Genomic DNA, 25,954 nt, shown 5'->3' on the forward strand with positions numbered 1-25,954 from the left:
GAACCATGTCCAGGTGTTGGTCTCACCTTGCTCTTGCTGAAGAGATTCTTCTTCCTGAAGGAGAACAAGATAATGTCTCGGAAGTCGGCCGGGTGTTTGACGCTGACGTCCTCGGCTCTGTACTGCAGCACTCGAGACGTCTTGTTGATGATCCAGTACGGGCTGAAGAGCGACAGCAGCAGGCGGCTCGTAGTCCTCGACACATGCATGCTCACGTCCACCGTCATGTTGGTGTCGGTGTCACAGGTGAGACAGACGGCAAAGAACTCCGGCATTTCCTGTTCGATTCGAACGTGTCCGTGCCAGTTGCGACCCTGATACCTCATCAGCACCAATGACATGATCTCACCTGACACACGAGCGTTCAGGAGGTCCGACGTGCTGCCTTCCTGAAGCTCGTACGAGTCTGCAGAGCTCTGAGGAGGAAGAGACCAGATGAGATAAAACCCGATCAGGTTCAGTTAGACCAGTTCAGTTAAAACCGGATCAGGTTCAGTTAGACCAGATGAGATAAAACCCGATCAGGTTCAGTTAGACCAGTTCAGATAAAACCCAATCAGGTTCAGTTAGACCAGATGAGATAAAACCGGATCAGGTTCAGTTAGACCAGATGAGATAAAACCGGATCAGGTTCAGTTAGACCAGATGAGATAAAACCGGATCAGGTTCAGTTAGACCAGATGAGATAAAACCGGATCAGGTTCAGTTAGACCAGATGAGATAAAACCGGATCAGGTTCAGTTAGACCAGATGAGATAAAACCGGATCAGGTTCAGTTAGACCAGATGAGATAAAACCCGATCAGGTTCAGTTAGACCAGATGAGATTGCACCAGACTGTCAGATCAGATTTGATTATCTGATGTTTTATAGAAATCTTGTTTAATAAAAATTGTTTTAGCGTCAGTTTCTGTTAATAAACTTTGGCTGATCCAGTTGTTTTTACTTCACATGATGAATAAACAAAAATCATCTTATATATACGTGTGTGTGTGTGTGTGTGTGTGTGTGTATAGACACATATGGTATACATATATATACCATAATACAGGGAATCCTGGTGTATAATGGTATTATGTTGTACCTCCAGCATGTAGCGGATGGTGTAGGGCAGCAGGTTGCGTAGCGTGGCCACCGGGTGCAGGTGGATGATGTAGGCGGGATCCCAGTCCTCCTCTCCATGGCTGGCGATGTGTCGCAGGTCGTCAGGGACGGCCAGCGTGCTGACCATCAGCGGCAGCAGGCTGCTGTCGGCCGCTGGGCACTGCAGCACCGAGCGTACCTCTGAACTGCGGTGCACCTGCTCCTTCCACGCCACGCAGGTGGAAGACGGCCCGTACTGACCGTCTAGACACCCTGCCGGACGGACAAACAGCTGGCATCTGTAGAGGAGGGAGGTAAAATAAAACTACACTGTCAACATCTAGTGAAGCCCTGGGCCACACACCTGAGCACCTGCTGCCAGAGGAACTTCAAAGACCTGAAACACAGGATGATACTCCGATTCACAAAGAGGGCTGAGTGGAGGTAACGGCCACAGGGAGGGAGTGAGGAAGCAGTGTGATGTCACTGTAAACACTACCTGTAGACAGTGTGATGTCACTGTAAACACTACCTGTAGACAGTGTGATGTCACTATAAACACTACCTGTAGACAGTGTGATGTCACTGTGGACACTACCTGTAGACAGTGTGATGTCACTGTAAACACTACCTGTAGGCAGTGTGATGTCACTGTAAACACTACCTGTAGACAGTGTGATGTCACTGTAAACACTACCTGTAGGCAGTGTGATGTCACTGTAAACACTACCTGTAGACAGTGTGATGTCACTATAAACACTACCTGTAGACAGTGTGATGTCACTGTAAACACTACCTGTAGACAGTGTGATGTCACTGTAAACACTACCTGTAGGCAGTGTGATGTCACTGTAAACACTACCTGTAGACAGTGTGATGTCACTGTAAACACTACCTGTAGGCAGTGTGATGTCACTGTAAACACTACCTGTAGACAGTGTGATGTCACTGAAAACACTACCTGTAGACAGTGTGATGTCACTGTGGACACTACCTGTAGACAGTGTGATGTCACTGTAAACACTACCTGTAGACAGTGTGATGTCACTGTAAACACTACCTGTAGACAGTGTGATGTCACTATAAACACTACCTGTAGACAGTGTGATGTCACTGTAAACACTACCTGTAGACAGTGTGATGTCACTGTGGACACTACCTGTAGACAGTGTGATGTCACTGTGGACACTACCTGTAGACAGTGTGATGTCACTGTAAACACTACCTGTAGACAGTGTGATGTCACTGTGGACACTACCTGTAGGCAGTGTGATGTCACTGTAAACACTACCTGTAGACAGTGTGATGTCACTGTAAACACTACCTGTAGACAGTGTGATGTCACTGTAAACACTACCTGTAGACAGTGTGATGTCACTGTAAACACTACCTGTAGACAGTGTGATGTCACTGTAAACACTACCTGTAGACAGTGTGATGTCACTGTAAACACTACCTGTAGACAGTGTGATGTCACTATAAACACTACCTGTAGACAGTGTGATGTCACTGTGGACACTACCTGTAGGCAGTGTGATGTCACTATAAACACTACCTGTAGACAGTGTGATGTCACTATAAACACTACCTGTAGACAGTGTGATGTCACTGTAAACACTACCTGTAGACAGTGTGATGTCACTGTAAACACTACCTGTAGACAGTGTGATGTCACTGTAAACACTACCTGTAGGCAGTGTGATGTCACTGTAAACACTACCTGTAGACAGTGTGATGTCACTATAAACACTACCTGTAGACAGTGTGATGTCACTGTAAACACTACCTGTAGACAGTGTGATGTCACTGTGGACACTACCTGTAGACAGTGTGATGTCACTGTAAACACTACCTGTAGACAGTGTGATGTCACTGTGGACACTACCTGTAGGCAGTGTGATGTCACTGTAAACACTACCTGTAGGCAGTGTGATGTCACTATAAACACTACCTGTAGGCAGTGTGATGTCACTGTGGACACTACCTGTAGACAGTGTGATGTCACTGTGGACACTACCTGTAGACAGTGTGATGTCACTGTGGACACTACCTGTAGGCAGTGTGATGTCACTGTGGACACTACCTGTAGACAGTGTGATGTCACTGTGGACACTACCTGTAGGCAGTGTGATGTCACTGTAAACACTACCTGTAGACAGTGTGATGTCACTGTGGACACTACCTGTAGGCAGTGTGATGTCACTGTAAACACTACCTGTAGACAGTGTGATGTCACTGTAAACACTACCTGTAGACAGTGTGATGTCACTGTAAACACTACCTGTAGACAGTGTGATGTCACTGTAAACACTACCTGTAGACAGTGTGATGTCACTGTGGACACTACCTGTAGGCAGTGTGATGTCACTGTAAACACTACCTGTAGACAGTGTGATGTCACTGTGGACACTACCTGTAGGTTTCTAGGGCGATGTGAAACTCTTTCTCAGGTTCGGCCTGTCCGACACTCTGCAGGCTCCTGGATGTTGGACAGTACTTCAGGATAGCGAATGGCACAGAGAAGTGATTCTTTATCTGAAAAACAACAGTTAAAATTATCTACTGATCAGACATCAATAACCTATATCCTGACAGTCGACAGTCGACAGTCCTGATGACAGTGTGTTTGGGATTCAGACCTGCAGCGGCGAGCGGACGGTGATGACCTTGTTGCCCTCGGTGGCATCGATCTGTACCAACACAGAAACGGCCTCCTGCAGCTTCGGACCGCGGATGTTGTAGAGGCGGCGGCCCGGCTTATCCACAGCGATGTTGGAGATCTCGCTGAATCCAGAAGGCACTGCAAGAGACACCTGTTCTTTAAACACCTGTTTGATTTTATTTTATTAGGATCCCCATTAGTTAATGCAGAAAACATCAGCTAGTCTTTCTGGGGTCCATACAAAACATCATACAACCATCAATGCACAAAAAACAACAAGTAACAAAAGTAATAAAAATCAATAAATGTATAATATTAAAATAATAAGTCAGCAATGCACACTACAATCTAATGTGAACAGCCACGAGGTGTTGCTTCACTTGTTTTTTGAAAATAACTTAATTCTGAGTTTTAGAAATATGACCTGGAAGGGAGTTCCATTCAACCACTGGTTACCACTGGTGCCATGTTTGGTGGGGTACACGTGTGCATTAGAGCTAAATGTGAGCTGCCCATACAAACAGTAAGGGATTTTCTATACATTGTTTTTTGGAAAAGAAAGAAGTAATGCTTTTAACCTTTAATCAACTTTCAGCCAGGAGTCGGTCATGCATGTTGCTTATATTAACTCTCAGTGTGCACTGAAGGGGAAGCCAAGCTGCTCTGAACTGTCATAGCTTCCCTGGATTTGTCTTTGTTGTTCCTGACCAGACCGCCAGGCAATAATCTAAGTGTGATAACAGCAAAGTCTGCAGGACCTGTTTGGTCAGATGTGGTGTTAAAAAAGAAGAGCTTCTCTTGTCTACAGACATGTTTCCCCCCATCTTTTGCCCCCGTAAATCTATGTCTTCACTGTGACAGTTTACAGTCTAAAGTTACACCAGGAAGCTTTGTTTCCTGTACTTGCTCAACAGCAACATTGTTCAGTACCGGATTCAGCTGGGGTTTAGAGCTTAATGAGTTTTTTGTTGCAAATACGAAGCTCTTAGTCTTATATCTGTTCAGGACAAGTTTTCTTATCAGTGATTCACTTAAATACTATCTGCAACTCTTTGTTCAGGGCTGAGGTGATTTCCTTTGGTGTAGACATGTAGAGTGTTGAATCATCTGCATACATAGACACACAGGCTTTTTACAAGCAAGTGGGAGATCATTTGTAAAAATGGAGAAGAGCTGTGGTCCAAGTAAAGAGCCCTGTGGAATCCCACACTGTGTATGTCTTTCATTTGAGAAGCTTCCGTTAAAGAAAACCTTCTGTGTTCTCTCAGTTGGGTAGCTTTCTAAAGTAAAGCCATAACAATTAAGTTTCCTTAATAGCAAGCTATGATCAATGATATCAAGGGCATTACTAAAGTCTAATAGTACTGCTCCTACAATATTCTGCCTTTTAGCCAGTCATCTGTCATCTGGGTGAGTATTGTGCAGGTGGAGTGCCGTTCCCCATAAGCGTGCTGGTAGTTGCTTGTAAAATTGTTCATAGAAAAACAGCATTGTATCTGGTCAAATACAATTTTTCCAGCAGTTTGCTTATGACAGGTAACAAGCTGACTGGTGGGCTGTTAGAGCCAGTGAAGGCAGCACAAGCATTTTTGGGTAGAAGGATCACCTGAGCCTCTTTCCAGGTTTGTGGGCACATATTACTGTCAAGACTAAGATTAATGCCCCCTCTAGTGTATTTTGGCATTTTTAAGATATTTCACATTTCCTTATAATGATGATTAGCCACACTTTTTGCCAAATATTTTTTGACAATAACTTAATGTCTCTCTAATGTTGTTTTAAACTTAAAGTTAAAAATGTAAGCTGACGTATGACCACAGTAAAACACTGCAGTCATACGTCACATCAGCTACTAATACAGAATCAGGCGCCTGTGTTCCAAACTAAATACTTTCTGCAGACGTGCTGCAACAACAGATTAATGCTTCAATTGTAAATATTTTTTAAAAAATTTAAATTAATCACTGTCCGACCAAAAACAGCACAGAAAGTTAAGTTTATTGTGGTTGAAGCAGGAAAGTCAGTAAATCAGTCTATGAATGAATGTGGGTGATTCTTACAGTATCTGCTGTCCACAGCTGTTTATACTGTATGAAAAGCTTCTCCTTCAATTCATTAATTCTCTGCAGCATCTGGGCAGCAGGACTGATATGATGATAAATCTGAAGCCTCTGAGAAGTGAAGCGCCAGAGCACAGTGACGTTATGCACAGCCCCTCCCTATCATAGACCCATTTTTGTCTTTTTTTAGGGGGGGCAGGGGATCTCTAGGGGGAGATAGCAGGTCAACACTATCTGCCACATAGAAGTGATGATACATCATCAGAAATCTGGGAACCTGACTATTAATTTGAGATGCAGCTCAGCACTGTGTGTCAAGTTTTTCTAGTCTAGCTTTAAAACTGAGCCCACTAAAGCCTCTGAGAGACAGTAATGTCAGGATGCTGGCATGCTTGTGGAGTTTAAGAGGTTAAATCAGACTGCTACAGTATAACCACACACACCTCTACACACATCAGGCTGGTCAGTTATGATGTGATATTCTGCTTTTTATGAAGGAGACATCAGGTTAGCAGCTCATCATTTACTCTTTTCCAACTTTCTTTTTAGCAAAAGTAGTGTCCCGTGTTTTATCCTTGAAACACATTGCAGAGCAAATGCTGTTGTGTAACATGAATTACTAAACTATGTGACTGTGTACAAGGTGAGATTCAGAGTTATTACTGAAATAGTGTCAGTCCGATATATTCATTTAAACGGCTTTACCAAATCAATTTCTTTATTTTATTTCTGTTTTTATTACAATAACTAACTGATGAAAAACAGACTCCATCTGTCTTTGGGTGCAGATTTATGGTGATGTGTGTTCATGTTATGATGCTCTGAACCATCCAGACATTTCCTGAAGAAAAGCTTTCTATTTGTTGAGCTGTCATTGTCACGTTTAACTGTGATTGGCTCGACTGTCTCAGAGCTATGACACCAGTGATGTGATTGGCTGAGAGAGTATTTAATAATCACCACACTAGCAGCTGTGCATGGAGACGCCCACACAGCCCGTGCACCTCTGCGCTTGGCATTTATTATTCAAATTTCAACTGAGGGTGTAAAAATATTAAACTGTGGGTGCAATGCATGCTTTTGTACCCTTGTAGAACTGACATGTTACCTAGTCTATATAGCTAATGGACAGGTTAGGCAATGATGTCATCACCATTCCAATACATCGTCAATACGCTAGAATCTGGATGCTATGGTGATGGATTACGTCAGACTACTAACCACATTCTCTGTTTGAGAAAGAACATTAACCATTAAACAGGAAGTAACACTGGCGGGAGTGGGGCAATATGGTTCACTGCCATCCTCAATAGCTTTCCATTCAGGTTATCAATACCAGGTGGTTTCTCATTAACATGTTCATTACACCTTTTCTTAACACCTGTATAAACAGGTATATAGAACCATCTAAATAAGTGACAATGCAGTGAATGTGATGCGTTCTGACCGATGCTCAGGTTGAACAGGCAGCTCTCTTGCCGCTGCAGGGCCGACAGTTTGCTGCGGGACGACGTTTTGAACATGGAGTATTCCAGGTCCATACTCTGGTCTACTGACAGTTCATGCAGTTTTCCCTGAGCAGGTGAGCCCACTGGCCTCAGGTTGGCGCTGTGCTGCACGATGAGGGGGATCCCCAGAGCATTTCGGATGGTGAAGGGAGCTTTCTCCTTTAGAGAGTAGTCGAAGGTGGAGGCTGTGCCCTCAGAGAACGCCTGATCGAAACACAGCAATGACATATTAGAAATGTTAATGTAAGAACCTTTGCTAAATGGCATAACATGGGCATAAAGTCATTTGCTGATCTCTTTTCTGATGGCATTTTTTTCCTCATTTAGCGATCTTTGTGAAAATTTTAAATGATCTAAAAACAATTTCTTTTGCTACCTACGAATCAGATGCTCCCTCAGTTTCCTGCCCAACCAACATGTAATTCTTGAGATTCTATCTTAGAGCACCCTTCATCTTTCAAAGGCATAATTTCTATCATATATAATAAGCTCATACAAAATCAAAATTTCAGTCTTATGCCTTTGAAAGCTGATTGGGAAACAGATCTAAATACATGTTTTTCAGATAGTCTTTGGCGTTCTATTTTAGAAAGAGTCCACACTTCCTCTATTTGCATCCATCATTGTTTTATGCAATGTAGAATACTTCACCACAGTTACTGGACAAATCAAAAATTGTCAAAACTGTTTCCTGAGGTGAAACCCACATGCAACCGCTGCACATCAACCTCAGCCACTCATGCTCAGATGCTCCGGTCATGCAGCAAAATTAAAGACTTCTGTCTGAAAATCTTCTCATTAAATTCCATCTGTCTTGGTAAATCAGATCATCCATGCCCCCTGCTGGCCATTTTTGGTGTTTCATTGCCTGCACTTTCCATTTCAAAAGCGAAGGCACATTGTATTGCCTTTGCCATGTTTCTTGCCCAAAGACTGATTCTTTTTCACCCAGTTTTATACAATGGCTTCATGACCTACTGTTTTTATTAAATTAGAGAAAATAAAATATTCTCTGAGAGGTTCCATGAATAAATTTTATAAAATATGGAACGCTTTCTTAGTTTATGTTAAAGAAAACATCCAGCTGCCTACTGCTCCTTAAACTCTAAACTGTTCTTCATCTTCTGCATCTAATGTGTGATGTAAGAATCATCACCAGTTAAGACTTAGATTGAAGTCTCATTACCTGCAACCTTAACTGCTCCTTTGTATCCATTTAGTCAGATTTGTATATACAAGATTATTGTATAATTTCCATTTATTTGTCTTTTTGTTTTTTGTTTTTTTAAGTCACGGTCTATGTCATGCCATTACCGTCATTATCTGTTGTTGTTTTTCTGTGTTTGTAAAACCAAATAAAAAAAAAAAAAAAATATATATATATATATATATATATATATATATATATACATAGATAGATAGCTGTTGATTATGAATAATGTAAGACACAATTTCAGGGAAAGCCTGATTGGAGATGTTATGATGTGTTGTACCTTAGCGAGGTTGTGGAAGACGTTTAGGCTGCACTGGGAGATGGTGATGTTCATGGTGTCTTTGGAGCAGATGTTGATGGCTGTCTGAGGTTCAGGAAGAATGACAAAGTCATCTCCATGAACAGGACTCTTGTCCTGGACCGGGTTGTTCTTCATCTGGAGGAGCAAACACAGCAACAATAATTAAAGTGGTACGTTAGTGAACTGGCACCTCGAAGCAAAAATATCCGGGGTTTAAATCCACTAACTGGACTTTACTCATACACCCGTACCTGAGTGACATGCAGGTGAACTGGAGACTCTAACCTGTCAGACAGTGTGAAAGTGAGTGTTAAATGTCCTTAAGATGCTATAATGTGACAGGTATCAGGAGGCCAGAAGGACTGCAGCATCGCTGATGTAACCTCAGGTGTGGGGAGGAGTACATGGACACAGAGAAGGACTTTCTGGGGTTTGTGGAGGCAAACAGGGTTTAATGCAGACTCCTCTTAGTGGGGAGGAGAAATGTAACCTGGACTGTGGTTATTAACTGTGTTCCTTTCTCTGGCACTGAGGCCAAAGGTTAAGGAGCTCCACAGTGACAAAGCACAAGAGGTTCACCCGCAGTTGCTGAAGGCCCCGAATATTGTTGGGCTGTCTTATTGACATGTGTCACATGTTAAATGCAGGTCGAGGACAGTTCCTGTGGTAGTTTATGTTTTAATGAAGGGGAAGAGAAGTCATGTCTTCCCAGTCATGTTTGGACACTGGACTGAAATCCTACATTGTATTGTGTGGATATATGATGTGTAACAGTCAAACATCTGTTGAGGATTGATAGGATAGATATAAATTTACTTTTATAGATTTACTGGACACGACACATTTGCTGCTAACAAACACAGAGGAAACCTTACCTCCAGCTCCAGGTTCCATCTGCGTCTGCCACCATCAACTCGTTCGATCAGAGGCTCCCAGACAGCATGGACCTCATTAAAGTAGTTCACCTGCAGGCACACAGCAGTCAGCATTAAACTACAAACTAGTACTGCTCAGGTGTGAACAGGTTCAGGTGTGTCAGGTTCAGGCCGTGGGCGTTGCCTGGTCTGGGCAACCGGGCTGTAGCCCCGAAGATTTCTTCTTTGGCCCCAAATAATTCTCCACTTTTGCCATTTGTCACTAAAGAAGACGATGGTGTTATAATTTTGTGAGAGAGGGTTTACAGGAGAATACGTGGAAATATTCATGTCTTACTGGCTGACAGGTCTCTGTCAGTTCCTCAGTTGACGGGGTTGCAATGTCAAATGCTAGCTGGTCAGTTATTGTGAGGAAAAAAATGGATATAAACTTAGCACAAAAAGTAAGGAAATTTGTGTTTGGTAGGTACTCCCTGTTCCGATACACGAGTCAATGTCTGTGTTGTTACCGAGGAAACTATTGGTAGCGTAACTCAGTTAAGGAACAGAGCATTGCGTAATATGTTTGCATAGTAAGTGTGAGCGAGCGAGCAGCAGGAAAGTGATGGTGGATGTGAGCGGAGCAGAGGAAAAGGTTAGCAGTAAGTTGTCAGTCTGGCAGTAAATGTACAGCACAGACTACAGTGTAACAGTTAATAAATGCTAAAAAGTCACGTCTGTTGTTCCCCAAGTGCTGGAAAAGTGAAGGAGGTTAGCTCCAAAGTTAGCAACAAAGGGTTAGCCTAACCTGAAGATGCAAAACAGAGAGATATGACTGCTGAGTTCACTGTGCACTGTTGTGTTTTAATTGCGTCCATGTATACAAGCGAATGTTTGCTTTAAGTATGATGATATATGTGCTTGTTTTCATGTCTCTATAATTATATTGCTCTTGTCCTTATGAAGCACAATGTGTTGCTTTCTGTATGAAATGTGCAAAATTCCAGCCAACGCCCCTGGTTCAGGTGTGAACGGGTTCAGGTGTGTCTGGTTCAGGTGTGAGCGGGTTTAGGTGTGAACGGGTTCAGGTGTGAACGGGTTCAGGTGTGTCTGGTTCAGGTGTGAACAGGTTCAGGTGTGAACAGGTTCAGGTGTGAACTGGTTCAGGTGTGAACGGGTTAAGGTGAACAGGTTCAGTTGTGAATGGGTTCAGGTGTGTTCAGGTGTGAACAGGTTTAGGTGTGAACTGGTTCAGGTGTGTCTGGTTCAGGTGTGAACAGGCTCAGGTGTGAACGGGTTCAGGTGTGTCAGGTTTTGGTGAGTCTGGTTGTGGTTCACACCTCCAGCGTCATATCGGCTCTCAGCTGCAGCAGAGACGACCAGTTTTTGGCCGATCCGTCAAAGGAGGACTCGGCCAGCAGCAGCGGGACTGTCCGATGACCCAAACCGGACTCCAGTGTCACCTGGACCACCTGATAGAGAACAACACCTTGTCAACAGGAAACAATTCATCTGATCAATCTAAAGTTTCAAAATAAAAGCCTTCTATACCTTGATCTCAGCGGCGAAGCTTTCTCCCTCATTGCGTCCGTCTTGGTCTCTGAAGCTCTCGGTGACCTCGGTGGCTTGGTCCACTCCCAGGAACCAGTAGTTACCGGTGTAGACGTTCATGACGGACCAGAGGTCACTGACATCCAGCTTCGACTCCTGGCTCTGCTCGTCCCGCTGTTTCGTTGTCATGGCAGCCGTTATTGTCATCAGTGTGTTGAGGATGAAGGGAGAGATCTGCAGAGACACGCTGATGAGTTCACTGACACTGGGAAAAACCTATAATCATTGTAACATGTTATTTGTTTGTTGATCTATGAATATTTTTTATGAATAGTTGGGTTAAACTATTAAAGCACCTTAACAATGACTTCCTCTACCATCACAGAGCCCCTCAGTGGTTGGTTGGGGTGGGTTTTGGTTTCCAAGACAACTGAGCAAGGCCTCAACACCTGTTGGACAGGAGTCAAAGAGCAGCAGCAGTTTCATATCGCCACCTGCTCAGAACTGTGTCAGCTGAAGATATGTTGACAATATATAATAACAAAACATATAGTAGAACATTATTGTGGACGTCCTATAACATGTGTGAGTATAAATAAAATACATGTAGAACATTTCTTCAGAAAGTTTGGTTTAGTTGTTATTTCTATGTTTTGATATTCATTTCTCGTTTTATGTGTGATCTTACGGTGGTGACCGCCGTGTCCTGCTTGTTGCGGATGAAGGGGCATGCCAGGACTTTCAGCTCCCGCAGGTTGGCCCTCATGTTCTGGGTGCAGTCGTCCTCGGCCTGCAGTGTGAAGTCACACTGGAAGGACACCACCAGGGCGGGGGCGTCGGCTTTCATCAGGCTGGCCACAAACACCACCTCCGGGTCCACCACCACCGCACGGAGACGAGTCCTCACCATGAAGGCTGAGAGACAAGACAAAGTTTGAAATGTATGTTATCTTTTACTAGTTTGCTATTATTTGTTATTAGGACACTCCCTTAAGATTTGGACTCAGTTCTGCCGGGCACACGGACTTAAAAATGTCTTTCTTTTATTCTCCCCCTCTATACCACGCCTGCTTTCAATCATCAACAGTTCTTTGTTTTCCGGATGTATTCAAGACTGCTGTTGTCCAGCCACTTCTCAAAAAACCTGGTTCTGATCCCTCTGAGTATAGCAACAATAGACCAATGTCTAAGCTTCCCTTCATATCAAACATCCTACAGAAAACTGTTTCAAATCAATTGTTGGAAGTCTTGATCAGTAATAATCAAAATTTACTCACTTCTATCGTGTGGCTTTTTCTTATAGAGGACCTATTATGCTCATTTCAGCTCTAAATTTTTATTTTTGGACTTAACTAGAGTAGATTCACAGTTAAAAAAAGCTCCTTATATATCTTATACTGACCCTTTATGCAGCCCCTCAGTATCCACAGTTTCTCTTACACTCCGTTTTAGCTCCTGTCTCTTTAAGAACCGCCTCCCGATGAGCCCACTCTGTTCTGATTGGCCGGCTTTACATGTCAGAGTCGTGTAACTTTATCGTCATTGCTTCAAATTAAAAGCTTTTAAATGACTAACTTATGGGAGACTGAAGAATGTACAGGAAGTAAAAATGTGTTCCTATGTGGAGCTCTTTGTTCAGCGGATCAGTTAGAAACAACGCAGGGAGGAAGAGTACAAGCAGAAACAGCCACAGTGATGATGATGTTTGATGAAGAGCTGCAGACAACCAGCACACCTCCAACAGGTGAACTACTTATTTTACTTCGCTGTGCTGTGTAATGAAGTCGTGGCTCGGCGTAACTACTGCACGCAGCAGATGTCCATATTGCCCATGTGAATACTGATATATGAACATATTGTTTTCCAGCTGGCTGAGCAGACTATTATGCATGCGAACATAGATTATACTGAGTATGATCAATAAAGACAATATATGAAGGAAGAACTCAGGAAGACCGGAGTTCAGGAACTCAAGTGGGAGCAGCAGTAGAGTTTTCATTGAGTTTACAAGACAGACAGGATTAATGTGCAGGATTTAATCTAATCTTCCAAACACAAAATATCTCCTTCCATTGCGATGCAGATGACACTCAGCTAAACCTCCCATCAGTAACAGTTAGGTCCCACCTTGACTGCCTCCAGCATGTGAAGTACTGGATGGCAAAAATCCATCTTCAATTAAATGCTAGTAAGATAGACATGGTCTTATTTGGTCCCTCCAACCCCACTGGGGGTTTAGCTAATCACTCAGCACTCCTGGCCCAAAACCTTCATGCAAAAGCCAGAAATCTTGGTGTCATCTTCGATCCAGCTTTAAAATTTGACAAACAAGTCAAGATTCTTGAATTCTTGAATTCATTAGATTAATGATGTTTTTATAAAGGTTAAAGGTCAGAAATGTGGGTCGGGTTTTCTCTACAGTTCTAGACTGGCTCAGTTTTTAATACACCGCAGTGTTAATTGATGCTTATTTACTGTTCTTAAATCAGTTCTGTGTTGTCTGCTTAGTTTAATGTTCTTATTGTTAGATGAAGGTGGACCCTGCCTCCATCTGGGTTAGTTATATGGTCTGAGTCTCGGTCTCACCGGTCTTGGTGTCACTTCGTGGGTCGGTTGTGAGTCTCAGCGGCAGCCTGTCACTTGGCGCTGAAGCGGCAGTCACAGTCTGAGTCTGCGGCAAAGCCTGGAGGAAGAAATCTGCGACGGCCATCAGGAACTCCACGCTGGCACACAGGTAGAGTTTCTGCAGCACAGCCACCACCTCCCTCTCCTCGCCGCTCTGCCGGTACGTCACATCGATCATCACCTCTGAACTCTGCTCATCTCGCCGGCCAACCATCCTGAACACACAAGAGAGCATAACAACACCGCAGAGCACATCAGCTGTGAGTTCACACAACAGGTTCACTGATCAGTACAGTGATTGATAACAGGCAGCGGGTGGCAAACTGGTGATCTGAACAAACTTTTACTTCTATCCTCGCATTATTATTTGTGGGTGTCAAGATGATCAGAAGCTGTTATTGAATACTGCTGGCAAACTTTACATATATGATGCTCCAAAAAAGCTGGATTTGAGCTCGTTCATATTATCTCTCAAACATTACTATTTACAGGAAAAGGTCATTATGAAACAGAGCAAAAAGCTCAGACATAAATAAATAAATAGATCCACAGAGCTGTGATTATTCTATAATATCGTAACTTAATATTATCTTTTTAATTTAGTTCCTTCTGCAGAACATATTTAATTGAAATGACTGTAGAAGTGATTTGTTTTTGTATTACAGTTACATGTAGTACTTGACATGTATGTACATGTATGTATGTTTGTATCAGTGTATAGATGTGGTTTGTCTGTTGTAATTTGTTTAGTTATGTTTATGTTTGTGATGTAAGTTATATGTTATTTCTTTTCTGTAAGTACTGTGAATGTATATTATGTTTGTATAATACACATTCAGCTTATCACCAAATAACAGAAATATTTTAAACAGAACATACAAAACAACAAAAAGAAAGAATTTTAACTCAATGAAATGAGTAGTTTTTATTTTAAAATTATTCAAAATATAAATAGTATAATAATTCAGGTCAAAGTGGAAGTATTCTGTGTGTTTTAATTCCTCTGAAGCATTTAATAACATTTTACAGAGTTTTGATATTTTGGTAATTTTGTGTTTACAATTAACCTGCAACAAAACTAACGTTCAACCAAAGGAAGTTAAAAGTTTAACCCGTCGTCTGGACGTTTCCTCCCTGAAAAACCTACAATAAATTATGATCAAATATAATTTCATTGGTTGAATGGATGAAGCCTGAAACGATCAGCATGTCTAACATGGCCAAACTCCAGACACCTGAGGTCATGTGACTCACCGTGAGGTTACCCGATCCATGCCGGTCCTCAGGTCGTCCAGCGTGCAGGCTGTCAGGACGGTGTTCACCTCCAGCCGGCCGCTGGTCAGGATCTTCCCTGAAGTCTTCAGGAGGTGGAGGGCCAACTCGCCCAGACGGAGGCTCTCCTGATGCTGGGGGTCGGACTGCTGCAGGAAACACCAACAAGATCCATCTGTTTTAAAAATTCTGTAATCAAACCTGAGTGACAACAGAACTTTAAAGGATCATTCTGTTTTTGTAAAGTTTATCCATCAGTTGTAGTCACAACACAATATTTCAGTCACATGACTTTGAATCAGAGTTGAAGTGAACCAAACATCAGCAGCACTCGTTCATGTGGTCACCGACCTGTTTGGGGTCGTTTCTGTACAGAACCAGTCCAAGAGACTCGATGTTGAAGTTAAACTTCAGGGTCTCCAGAGCTTCGTCCTCCTCTTCATCACTGGTTACACTTGGCTTCCCAATATTATCTGAACACACAAAACACAGAACAACACCAACAAAAATATTTCTGTCTGCTGGAACGAAAAACAGAAAAGAATCAAGAATCAAGAAAACAAAATAATCTAAATTCCTCTAATCAGCAGAAGAAGAGAAACTAAAGCAACATACAGAGTATTTATATATACTGTAAATAACCCCGTTCAGACCTGTCTGGGGGCCTCCGGACACTCGGAGCTGCAGGTTGCTCTCTTGTTTTGGGGTGCTGGGCTCCAGGCTGCCGGCCTCTCCCAGGTTCTCCATCAGGATCCTCAGCAGCATCTTCAGGTCATCCTGGCTCAGTGACACCTACAGACACAGCAGTTATTCCTGAGACCTCTACACACTCTGAGAGGTTAAAGGAACATTTCGGTAAACCCTTTCCTGTGTTCAGATGGATGTCAGTTTCCTCTGCACGTCCAGTACATACACAGGTCCAGGACATGATTAACCTTAGCAAACAAACTGGAAACAGGGAGAAACTGCTAGACTGGTCCAAACCTATATCCTAATGGGAATGTCTACAGAGACTCTGGCTTTCAGTTCACTACAGACACAAAATGATGTAACTAAATTACTGAGGACTAGTGATGCTACACTTTAACACAACAGAAGAAGACTGTTGTCGGAACAAACTGATGGTCTACATGTTGACCGGATCAATTCAATCAATCAATCAATCAATTTTTATTTATATAGCACCATATCACAACAGAAGTCATCTCAAGGCACTTTTCACATAGAGCAGGTCAAGACTGTACTCTTTAATTTACAGAGACCCAACAGTTCCCCCATGAGCAGCACTTGGCGACAGCGGGAAGGAAAAACTCCCCTTTAACGGGTAGAAACCTCAAGCAGACCCCGGCTCTTGGTGGGCGCCATCTGCTTTGACCGGTTGGTCGAGAGAGAGAGAGAGAGAGCTCCATAACAGCTCTGGACTACTCATCGCTCACTGATCACTCCTGTTTGCCCCCAGTGACCTCTCCGCCTCCTGTTAATGCTACTAGCTCTCCCTACAGCCCATGAGTCCTGAGTAAGACCCGTTTTTATGAGACTCTCCACGGTTTTATTATTCCAGTAGTAATGAGTGATAGCCAGCCTGACTGTCACTGGACTAATGACAGGAGTGTTGATTTTAAAAACCATCATGATCATGATTCAGACTGTTGCCACAGAAGGAGGAGAAATCAAAGACTCCTTGCATCGCAAGGACATGGGAATAGCTCATGTGAATGTGCATAATATTATATCCACAATGGACTATACTGAAGTCTGAGCACAACAAAGTGACCCTGACATCTTTGTGTTTTCTAAGTTGCCAAACAAAGATGCTGATATTTGTCTTGACAACTATAGTGTTTTTAGAGTGTTTATACTAAACTAACTTGTCTATAGTGTTTTTAGAGTGTTTATACTAAACTAACTTGTCTATAATGTTTTTAGAGTGTTTATACTAAACTAACTTGTCTATAGTGTTTTTAGAGTGTTTATACTAAACTAACTTGTCTATAATGTTTTTAGAGTGTTTATACTAAACTAACTTGTCTATAGTGTTTTTAGAGTGTTTATACTAAACTAACTTGTCTATAGTGTTTTTAGAGTGTTTATACTAAACTAACTTGTCTATAATGTTTTTAGAGTGTTTATACTAAACTAACTTGTCTATAGTGTTTTTAGAGTGTTTATACTAAACTAACTTGTCTATAGTGTTTTTAGAGTGTTTATACTAAACTAACTTGTCTATAGTGTTTTGTGATCGGCCTACTAAGAGGGAGGCGTTGCCATTTTTGTGAAAAGTTGTTTATCTGTCTGTCGTTACCTCTGTATCTAAGCCAAAATGTTTTGAACTATGGGCTGTAAGTGTTTGTCTACTACTAGACAATACAACTACTACTACTAATACTACTGGAAAGCTTCTAGTTATTGGGTCTTATTGCTCACCCTCTGCACCTGCAGGTGTGTTGGATGTTTTATTTGATTTGATATCCAGCTATGAAAATTCAGAACTAGTTTTGAAATGTGAATGAGTAGTTTGACAGACCTAGTTAGATGTCAAAGATGCAGCAATTTATACAGCAAGCAGTTCATTCCAGGTCTCCTGTATTTACATTTAGCAGACTTTCTCAACCAGAGACTGCCAGCTGTTTGTTCAATGGCTGGACTCTCTTTAACTCATCTTCAACACATAATGAAAAAACAAGCTTGTTAACATTTGTTTCAGTAGATTTGAATGATTTACATATACAGCCTCTGTGTGCACTGCACATCACTGCATCATTATGAAGTTGTAAATACGAGTTTGCAGGTTATATTTAAGTTTATTCATGTATATTCTTAGATGGGCAAAAACAGGAACAATTCTTGGTTTTGTTCTGAAATTGCTGAAATGTTACATGAAAGAGATGTTCAAACAACTAAATCATCCTCTGATATTTTCGTCAACAACGTCTCACTGTTCTTCAAATGCTAAATCATCATTTTATGTCTCTGCACTATCTGACAGTAAAAGAAACCCAGCATTTTTTTTGGGAAGATGGATAAAACATTATCACATAGTCCTATTTCATCTTAACCCAGTGAAATAGTTCAAGGTTCATGCATTTATTTCTTCAGGTTATTTATTTAAAAATGCTTGATTTCTTCCCTCTGTCTCTGATTATAGTGCACCTTACCGGGCAAACAAATTAGGCACTCAGACCTTTTCACTGAAGCCTTTTACAAATCTTGAAGTGTTTAATGCTCTTTGGTCTATTAATCCAAAAAAGTCCACTGGGGCTGAATAACTTGTATTTTTAATGTGACTGTGGAAGCATCCCTGACATTTGGAAGACATCTTACTATTACATAAAGGGGATCAGTCCAATGAGCTACATAATTATCCAACAATTTATTAAGTATCATGTCAAGCTGACGTGTTTGGGAAACCAGTAAATGATCAGGTGAGAACACTTTTATCTTAACAATCCATTTTAAAGTCATATCAATCAGGATTTATAGCAGGGCAGAGTACTGTGACGACAGCATCAAATGTCTTGAATGATGTTGCTAGAACATTAGATAAAGACACCATTTTTATTGATTTATCTAAGGCTTTTGATACTGTTGATAATCATTCTTTTGAAACGCCTGGAATCTATTATATTTAATGAGAAACTGTGTAATTGGTCGGCAAATTATCTCAGTTGTAGAAGTCAAGCTGTTGTGGCTGATGGCTATATGCCCAGCTTTAGGAGTTTTAACAAAGGTGTGCCACAGGGTTCCATTCTAGGACCACTTTCATTCACAAATTTTATAAATGACTTAGGAGAAAATGTTAGAAACAGTACAATTCATCTGTACGCAGACGATGCTGTTCTCTATACAACAGTGCCCTCTGTTGCCCTGGGCAACAGCAAATTTGAATTGATCTTATTTTAGTCAGCAGAATGAACTCTTCACAAACTTAGCAAGCTGAGCACATAGGCTACAACAACAAAATAAATGTTGTTAATTTAATGCAGCCACCACCTCCACCTGGCGCGTCTCCCCGAGCTGCTTCTCACCGTGGCTGGGAAAAAGTTAGACCTCCTACTGATCAATTACACATTATTTAACCGGCTGATCTGTTTGCTTTACTGTGCCGATGCTGGATGTAACTTTAGCTGAGAGAAAACGGTAAAACTTTTTGGAGTCGCGTTAACTGCTGTGGAGCCAAAGTGCAGGACTGTCGCTGGAGAAAGCGACCTTTGAATCTCGACTTTGGATCAAGTTGACTGATCAGATAAGATTCTCAATAAACTGACACTTATTTAATCAAATCATCGTTAGAAAACAAGGAGGCTTTGTTCTCTGATGTAGCACTTTGTTGATGCTTTATTGTGAAATAAATAATCCTGTCTTTAAATCGGATGTACATATATCACTAGTACATACCTTCATGGGCTTTAGATCACCATCGATCTCCACGGCAGCCATCTTCCTGTACCAGGACGCTGCCAGGTTCCTGTTGATGCTCAGGTGCAGGTTGACCGGTTCCAGGAGCTCGTTGCTGGGCCGACTCGATGCCGGGTCCATACAGGTCCTGATGAACAACAGCAAAACAGACTTTAAATCCAACGAGCCAGTCTGTACTGTGACCAGACAGCATAACTTAACATAAATTTTGGTTACATGAAGAATACAAAGAAACAACGTTCTGTTAGTTGCTTCACTCGTCTTGATGTGATGCTATGTTCATAAAACAGGTCACTGTTGGTCACATGTAGAGAAGAAGCCTCTTAACATCTGTCGTCGTCTTTCTGTTGTTTCAAATCTTTGAGTCTTCGTGATCAACTGACCTGGAGAGTTTGAGCTGCGTCAGCTGGACGTCCATGTTGTCGATGACGGCCGGCAGCGGGCATCCGTCGACAGGCAGCAGCGAGAAGCTGTTTCCCACCGTGATCAGACCCAGGTCCATTATCAGGGCATCATGGGAGGTGGACGACTGGGGGATGATGATGAGCGGCGCCTTCAGTTTGATGTCCATGGACAGACGGAAGCTCTTCTGAGCGAAGTCCCGAACGCTGGACGCCGCCTTCTCTGCCGCCTGAGCCGTCGCGGCGCTCAGAGCTCCTTTAGCCATCTGGAAGTTGTTGGTGAAGTTCTAAATGAAATGAAATAAACAAATATAAAATTACTTTACTGACAAAACAAAATATCAATTTAAGACTATTATCACTGTGTGTATACTTTTTTTTTTTTTTTTTTTTTACAAAAAAGTTAAAAAATCAAATTTTGTCTATTTTTAAACTTAAATAATTTAAACGTGTAAATAACTTTAAATAAATTTAGAATTTGTTTTAATAAAATCTTACAAACCAAACACACCTGCTCTAAATGTAATAATCACATAAACTCAAACTGGACCCTTTATTAGAACCTCAAACTACAACTAAACTAAAAAGCAAAGCAGAATGTTTTTCTACAGTAAAATCAAACTTACTTGACTCTGACAGTAAAGAACAGAACAGAAAACTGAACTGACCCTGATTCAGTGATAATAAAGGAGGAAGAATTGAAGTTGGACTCTCAGCTCTGAAACTCACCAGCAGAGACATGACGAACTTGTGCAGGTAGACCACCTGGATGCAGCCCACATTCAGCTTCACTCTGCCGTCGGTTTTGGAAGTGTCGGCGTAGCCGGCGCCCTCGGTGGCGTTGGGAGTCAGACTCATGGTGAAACTGAATACCTCGTCGCCCACGATGGAGATGGCCTGAAGGACAGAAACATCAGAATTTAATGACCACTGATCTCGTCACAGTGAAGATTCACAACGCAACACTGAGCAGAACTGTTAAAACCTGCTTCAAAACAAAACAAATACATCAAATACATAAAACACCAACTCCCCGACCCCCCTAACCCTTCACAGACACTGACTCCTGGTAAAACCTGCTTCAGAACAAATAAATAAAAAACATCAGTTCACAGCAGATCAACAGAACATCAACATGCAGTAAATTCAACAATGAAAATCTGTCCATGAAGGATAATGAAGGCAAGCCAACGAGCTGGTAAAAGTAAAAGCTGGGTCAGAATGCAGGTTACTTTTTATTACAGTGGATCTCTATCAGAGTCAACATGAACACATAAGACGGCTGACTGACTGACCTTCTTGTGGATGCTTTTGGGATCAATGTTGAGAACCATGAAATCTCTCAGACGGGCTGATAAATGAGTTTGTGGTCCTTGCATCAGCAAAGAGCCATTAATACCTGAAGGACACATCAAATCAGCTCAATAACTCATATCAACCAACTTCTATATGAAACCTTGAAATTATGACTGAATGATGTCATCAGGTGTAGGTGACACTGTACCAGGTCTCTGTGATAAAACAGCTGTTATTGGGTACCTTGGATCTTGATGTCGGCCATGTTGCAGCTCTGGTCGCACACCAGGACATTGAAGGCTCCCAGCGTCATCATGACCTTTAAGTCAATGACCTCACTGTCTGCAGGTGACACAAGGGCAGCTGATAGGAAACACATTAAAGACAAGTTCAGGTTTAGTTAATGTGTTGAGGGGAATGTTATAATTTAGTTTTATTTCACTGACACTCGGCTGTTTGAGCAACTGGGATTAATTTTATGGTCATTGTTATTTTTTTAATATACAGGTATATTTCCACAGAATTAACTTGAGCAATAGTGTTGTTGGAAATGTGTCAAGAACCTCATTGGTACAATCTTTGACCTCAAGTTAGATTCTGCAATGATACCATATATTTCAGTTTGTTAACATGCTTTGTTTCTGAGCCGACAGACAGAACGTGTCTGTTGTACTGACTGGATTTGGTGGACAACGTCTTGCTGTCATCTGTCTTAAGTCTGATCTCTTTCTCCGGAGACGAAACGCTGCCAGACAAAAGCGCTGCTGACAGGAAGTTGATGGCTGACAGTAGAGCCTCAGTGTGGAGCATGAGGTCAAGAGAGGTGAAAGTCACCTGGAGACGGACAGAGAGAGTTCAGTAACATTCTTAAATGCTTCATCTTACGGGCCTGTAAATTCAGAATGATTTCCTGGAATTAACTCTAGTTTGACACCAATTATACAGTTTTCAGGGTTCAGTTGGTGCACGAAATTTAAAGAGTCATTAAACCAGCAAAAATATGAAATTATAACAATTAAATTTGTACATATATTTCAAATTAATTAAACTTACCATATATAGAGAATAAAGTTTTGATTGTTAAATGATAATTAATTATTTGGGTTTAAATTAAGCTCTTTTTTAAAGAGAATTCCTATTTTCTCTATAATTAGTACCAAATTACAGTGTGAAATTACAGCATTACCTAATTAATCTCTTCCTGCACTGCTGCCTGATACAGTGACACTGTTCATCTGACCACCAGATGGAGCCAAAGTAAATAATATTTTAACACCACAGACTTTAATAGGCATGATTAGAGAAGTTGTGAGGATGCAGCATCAGTAACAACACATGAACTGATGACCTGCAAGTGTGAACTGTGTATGTATGTGTTACAATAAACTGGAAGCTGTTGATGTTGATTACTCACATTGATCATCTGCTCAGTGTTCTTGTAGACGGTGGAAAAGTTTGGTCCAGAGCGGTCGGCCTGAGGACGCAATCATTTCACTTCTTAAGTTATTTTGGTCAGACACAGAGTCATGTGACCCTGAGCAGATTTAAAAACAACTGCATGGATTTCGCGCGGACTTATCCATTAAAATGCTTTGAATCAAACAGCAGAATACAAAGAAAAACTATCAAAAAGCCAAAAGATTGTAGAATTACAGAAGACAGTTAAAAATATTGATCAGATCTTCTGTTTGACATTTTATTATCTGCTTCTGGATCATTGATTATATACCTAGGAGCCTAAACAGATAATCAGATAAAATGTAATTTAGTGATGTCATCACCTTGAAGTATTGTACTTTGAGCAGCTCAGCTCCAGATTCCACTGAAGAGCTGATGAGACACAGTGGCTCTCCACTCGAGTCTGAAACAAGACGAAATCATTATGAGTAGACACCATCACAAACTCTGTGAGTGGAGATATGAACCTCTACAGGCAGGCCAAGTAGAAGCTGAGCCAATGAGTCATCCTCAGTTTGGAAAGGCCTGCAAGAAATCACCAACTACTAGAGGAAAAACTCAAACTCTGTAGGAACCATCACAAACTGTAGGAACCATCTTAAACTCTGTAGGAACCATCTTAAACTCTGTAGGAAGCGTCTAAAACTCTGTAGGAACCATCTCAAACTCTGTAGGAACCATCTTAAACTCTGTAGGAACCATCTCAAACTTTGTAGGAAGCATCTAAAACTCTGTAGGAACCATCTTAAACTCTGTAGGAACCATCACAAACTCTGTAGGAAGCATCTAAAACTCTGTAGGAACCATCTAAAACTCTGTAGGAACCATCTTAAACTCTGTAGGAACCATCACAAACTCTGTAGGAAGCATCTAAAACTCTGTAGGAAGCATCTCAAACTCTGTAGGAACCATCTTAAACTCTGTAGGAAGCATCTCAAACTCTGTAGGAAGCATCTAAAACTCTGTAGGAAGCATCTCAAACTCTGTAGGAACCATCTTAAACTCTGTAGGAAGCATCTAAAACTCTGTAGGAAGCATCTCAAACTCTGTAGGAACCATCTTAAACTCTGTAGGAAGCATCTCAAACTCTGTAGGAAGCATCTAAAACTCTGTAGGATACATCACAAACTCTGTAGGAACCATCACAAACTCTGTAGGAAGCATCTAAAACTCTGTAGGAACCATCTAAAACTCTGTAGGAAGCATCTAAAACCCTTTAGGAAGCATCTCAAACTCTGTAGGAACCATCTTAAACTCTGTAGGAAGCATCTCAAACTCTGTAGGAAGCATCTCAAACTCTGTAGGAACCATCTTAAACTCTGTAGGAACCATCTCAAACTCTGTAGGAAGCATCTAAAACTCTGTAGGAACCATCTTAAACTCTGTAGGAAGCGTCTAAAACTCTGTAGGAACCATCTCAAACTCTGTAGGAAGCATCTCAAACTCTGTAGGAACCATCTTAAACTCTGTAGGAACCATCACAAACTCTGTAGGAAGCATCTAAAACTCTGTAGGAAGCATCTCAAACTCTGTAGGAACCATCTTAAACTCTGTAGGAAGCATCTCAAACTCTGTAGGAAGCATCTAAAACTCTGTAGGATACATCACAAACTCTGTAGGAACCATCACAAACTCTGTAGGAAGCATCTAAAACTCTGTAGGAACCATCACAAACTCTGTAGGAAGCATCTAAAACCCTTTAGGAAGCATCTCAAACTCTGTAGGAACCATCTTAAACTCTGTAGGAAGCATCTCAAACTCTGTAGGAAGCATCTCAAACTCTGTAGGAACCATCTTAAACTCTGTAGGAACCATCTCAAACTCTGTAGGAAGCATCTAAAACTCTGTAGGAACCATCTTAAACTCTGTAGGAAGCGTCTAAAACTCTGTAGGAACCATCTCAAACTCTGTAGGAAGCATCTAAAACTCTGTAGGAACCATCTTAAACTCTGTAGGAACCATCTCAAACTCTGTAGGAACCATCTAAAACTCTGTAGGAACCATCTTAAACTCTGTAGGAACCATCTCAAACTCTGTAGGAAGCATCTAAAACTCTGTAGGAACCATCTTAAACTCTGTAGGAACCATCTCAAACTCTGTAGGAAGCATCTAAAACTCTGTAGGAAGCGTCTAAAACTCTGTAGGAACCATCTAAAACTCTGTAGGAAGCATCTCAAACTCTGTAGGAACCATCTTAAACTCTGTAGGAACCATCTCAAACTCTGTAGGAACCATCTAAAACTCTGTAGGAACCATCTTAAACTCTGTAGGAACCATCTCAAACTCTGTAGGAAGCATCTAAAACTCTGTAGGAAGCATCTCAAACTCTGTAGGAACCATCTTAAACTCTGTAGGAACCATCTTAAACTCTGTAGGAACCATCACAAACTCTGTAGGAAGCATCTAAAACTCTGTAGGAAGCATCTCAAACTCTGTAGGAACCATCTTAAACTCTGTAGGAACCATCACAAACTCTGTAGGAAGCATCTAAAACTCTGTAGGAAGCATCTCAAACTCTGTAGGAACCATCTTAAACTCTGTAGGAAGCATCTCAAACTCTGTAGGAAGCATCTAAAACTCTGTAGGATACATCACAAACTCTGTAGGAACCATCACAAACTCTGTAGGAAGCATCTAAAACTCTGTAGGAACCATCACAAACTCTGTAGGAAGCATCTAAAACCCTTTAGGAAGCATCTCAAACTCTGTAGGAACCATCTTAAACTCTGTAGGAAGCATCTCAAACTCTGTAGGAAGCATCTCAAACTCTGTAGGAACCATCTTAAACTCTGTAGGAACCATCTCAAACTCTGTAGGAAGCATCTAAAACTCTGTAGGAAGCATCTCAAACTCTGTAGGAAGCATCTCAAACTCTGTAGGAACCATCTTAAACTCTGTAGGAACCATCTTAAACTCTGTAGGAAGCATCTAAAACTCTGTAGGAAGCATCTTAAACTCTGTAGGAAGCATCTAAAACTCTGTAGGAACCATCTTAAACTCTGTAGGAACCATCTCAAACTCTGTAGGAACCATCTTAAACTCTGTAGGAACCATCTCAAACTCTGTAGGCACCATCTTAAACTCTGTAGGAACCATCTTAAACTCTGTAGGCAGCATCTAAAACTCTGTAGGAAGCATCTCAAACTCTGTAGGAACCATCTTAAACTCTGTAGGAACCATCTTAAACTCTGTAGGAACCATCTTAAACTCTGTAGGAACCATCTTAAACTCTGTAAGAACCATCACAAACTCTGT

The 25,954-nt window shown here is 41.5% G+C and overlaps 1 protein-coding gene across 5 annotated transcripts in view; it reads right to left on the reverse strand.

The window, feature by feature from the left end:
- Positions 1-25,954, reverse strand: part of vps13c (vacuolar protein sorting 13 homolog C) — a 106,423-nt gene that overhangs the window by 25,842 nt on the left and 54,627 nt on the right. For 4 of the 5 annotated variants that reach the window (XR_006404264.1, XM_044357364.1, XM_044357337.1 and 1 more), the window contains 23 exons: positions 23,023-23,102; positions 22,656-22,715; positions 21,919-22,075; positions 21,485-21,604; positions 21,241-21,344; positions 20,675-20,842; positions 19,928-20,232; positions 19,524-19,671; positions 15,782-15,920; positions 15,480-15,601; positions 15,111-15,277; positions 13,818-14,071; positions 11,920-12,146; positions 11,588-11,680; positions 11,232-11,465; positions 11,021-11,152; positions 9,702-9,791; positions 8,806-8,961; positions 7,252-7,516; positions 3,722-3,882; positions 3,496-3,617; positions 1,084-1,381; positions 27-416 (listed from right to left, as the gene is read on the reverse strand). Coding sequence is in view for 4 of the 5 variants with exons in the window: in XM_044357364.1 (XP_044213299.1) it covers positions 27-416; positions 1,084-1,381; positions 3,496-3,617; positions 3,722-3,882; positions 7,252-7,516; positions 8,806-8,961; positions 9,702-9,791; positions 11,021-11,152; positions 11,232-11,465; positions 11,588-11,680; positions 11,920-12,146; positions 13,818-14,071; positions 15,111-15,277; positions 15,480-15,601; positions 15,782-15,920; positions 19,524-19,671; positions 19,928-20,232; positions 20,675-20,842; positions 21,241-21,344; positions 21,485-21,604; positions 21,919-22,075; positions 22,656-22,715; positions 23,023-23,102 (3,992 nt within the window). In the remaining variant the exon portion in view is untranslated. The remainder of the gene's footprint in view (positions 1-26; positions 417-1,083; positions 1,382-3,495; positions 3,618-3,721; positions 3,883-7,251; positions 7,517-8,805; positions 8,962-9,701; positions 9,792-11,020; positions 11,153-11,231; positions 11,466-11,587; positions 11,681-11,919; positions 12,147-13,817; positions 14,072-15,110; positions 15,278-15,479; positions 15,602-15,781; positions 15,921-19,523; positions 19,672-19,927; positions 20,233-20,674; positions 20,843-21,240; positions 21,345-21,484; positions 21,605-21,918; positions 22,076-22,655; positions 22,716-23,022; positions 23,103-25,954) is intronic. The other variant, XM_044357345.1, reaches the window with a different exon arrangement.

Source organism: Thunnus albacares, chromosome 1 (genome assembly GCF_914725855.1).
Source record: "Thunnus albacares chromosome 1, fThuAlb1.1, whole genome shotgun sequence".
NCBI lineage: Eukaryota > Metazoa > Chordata > Actinopteri > Scombriformes > Scombridae > Thunnus > Thunnus albacares.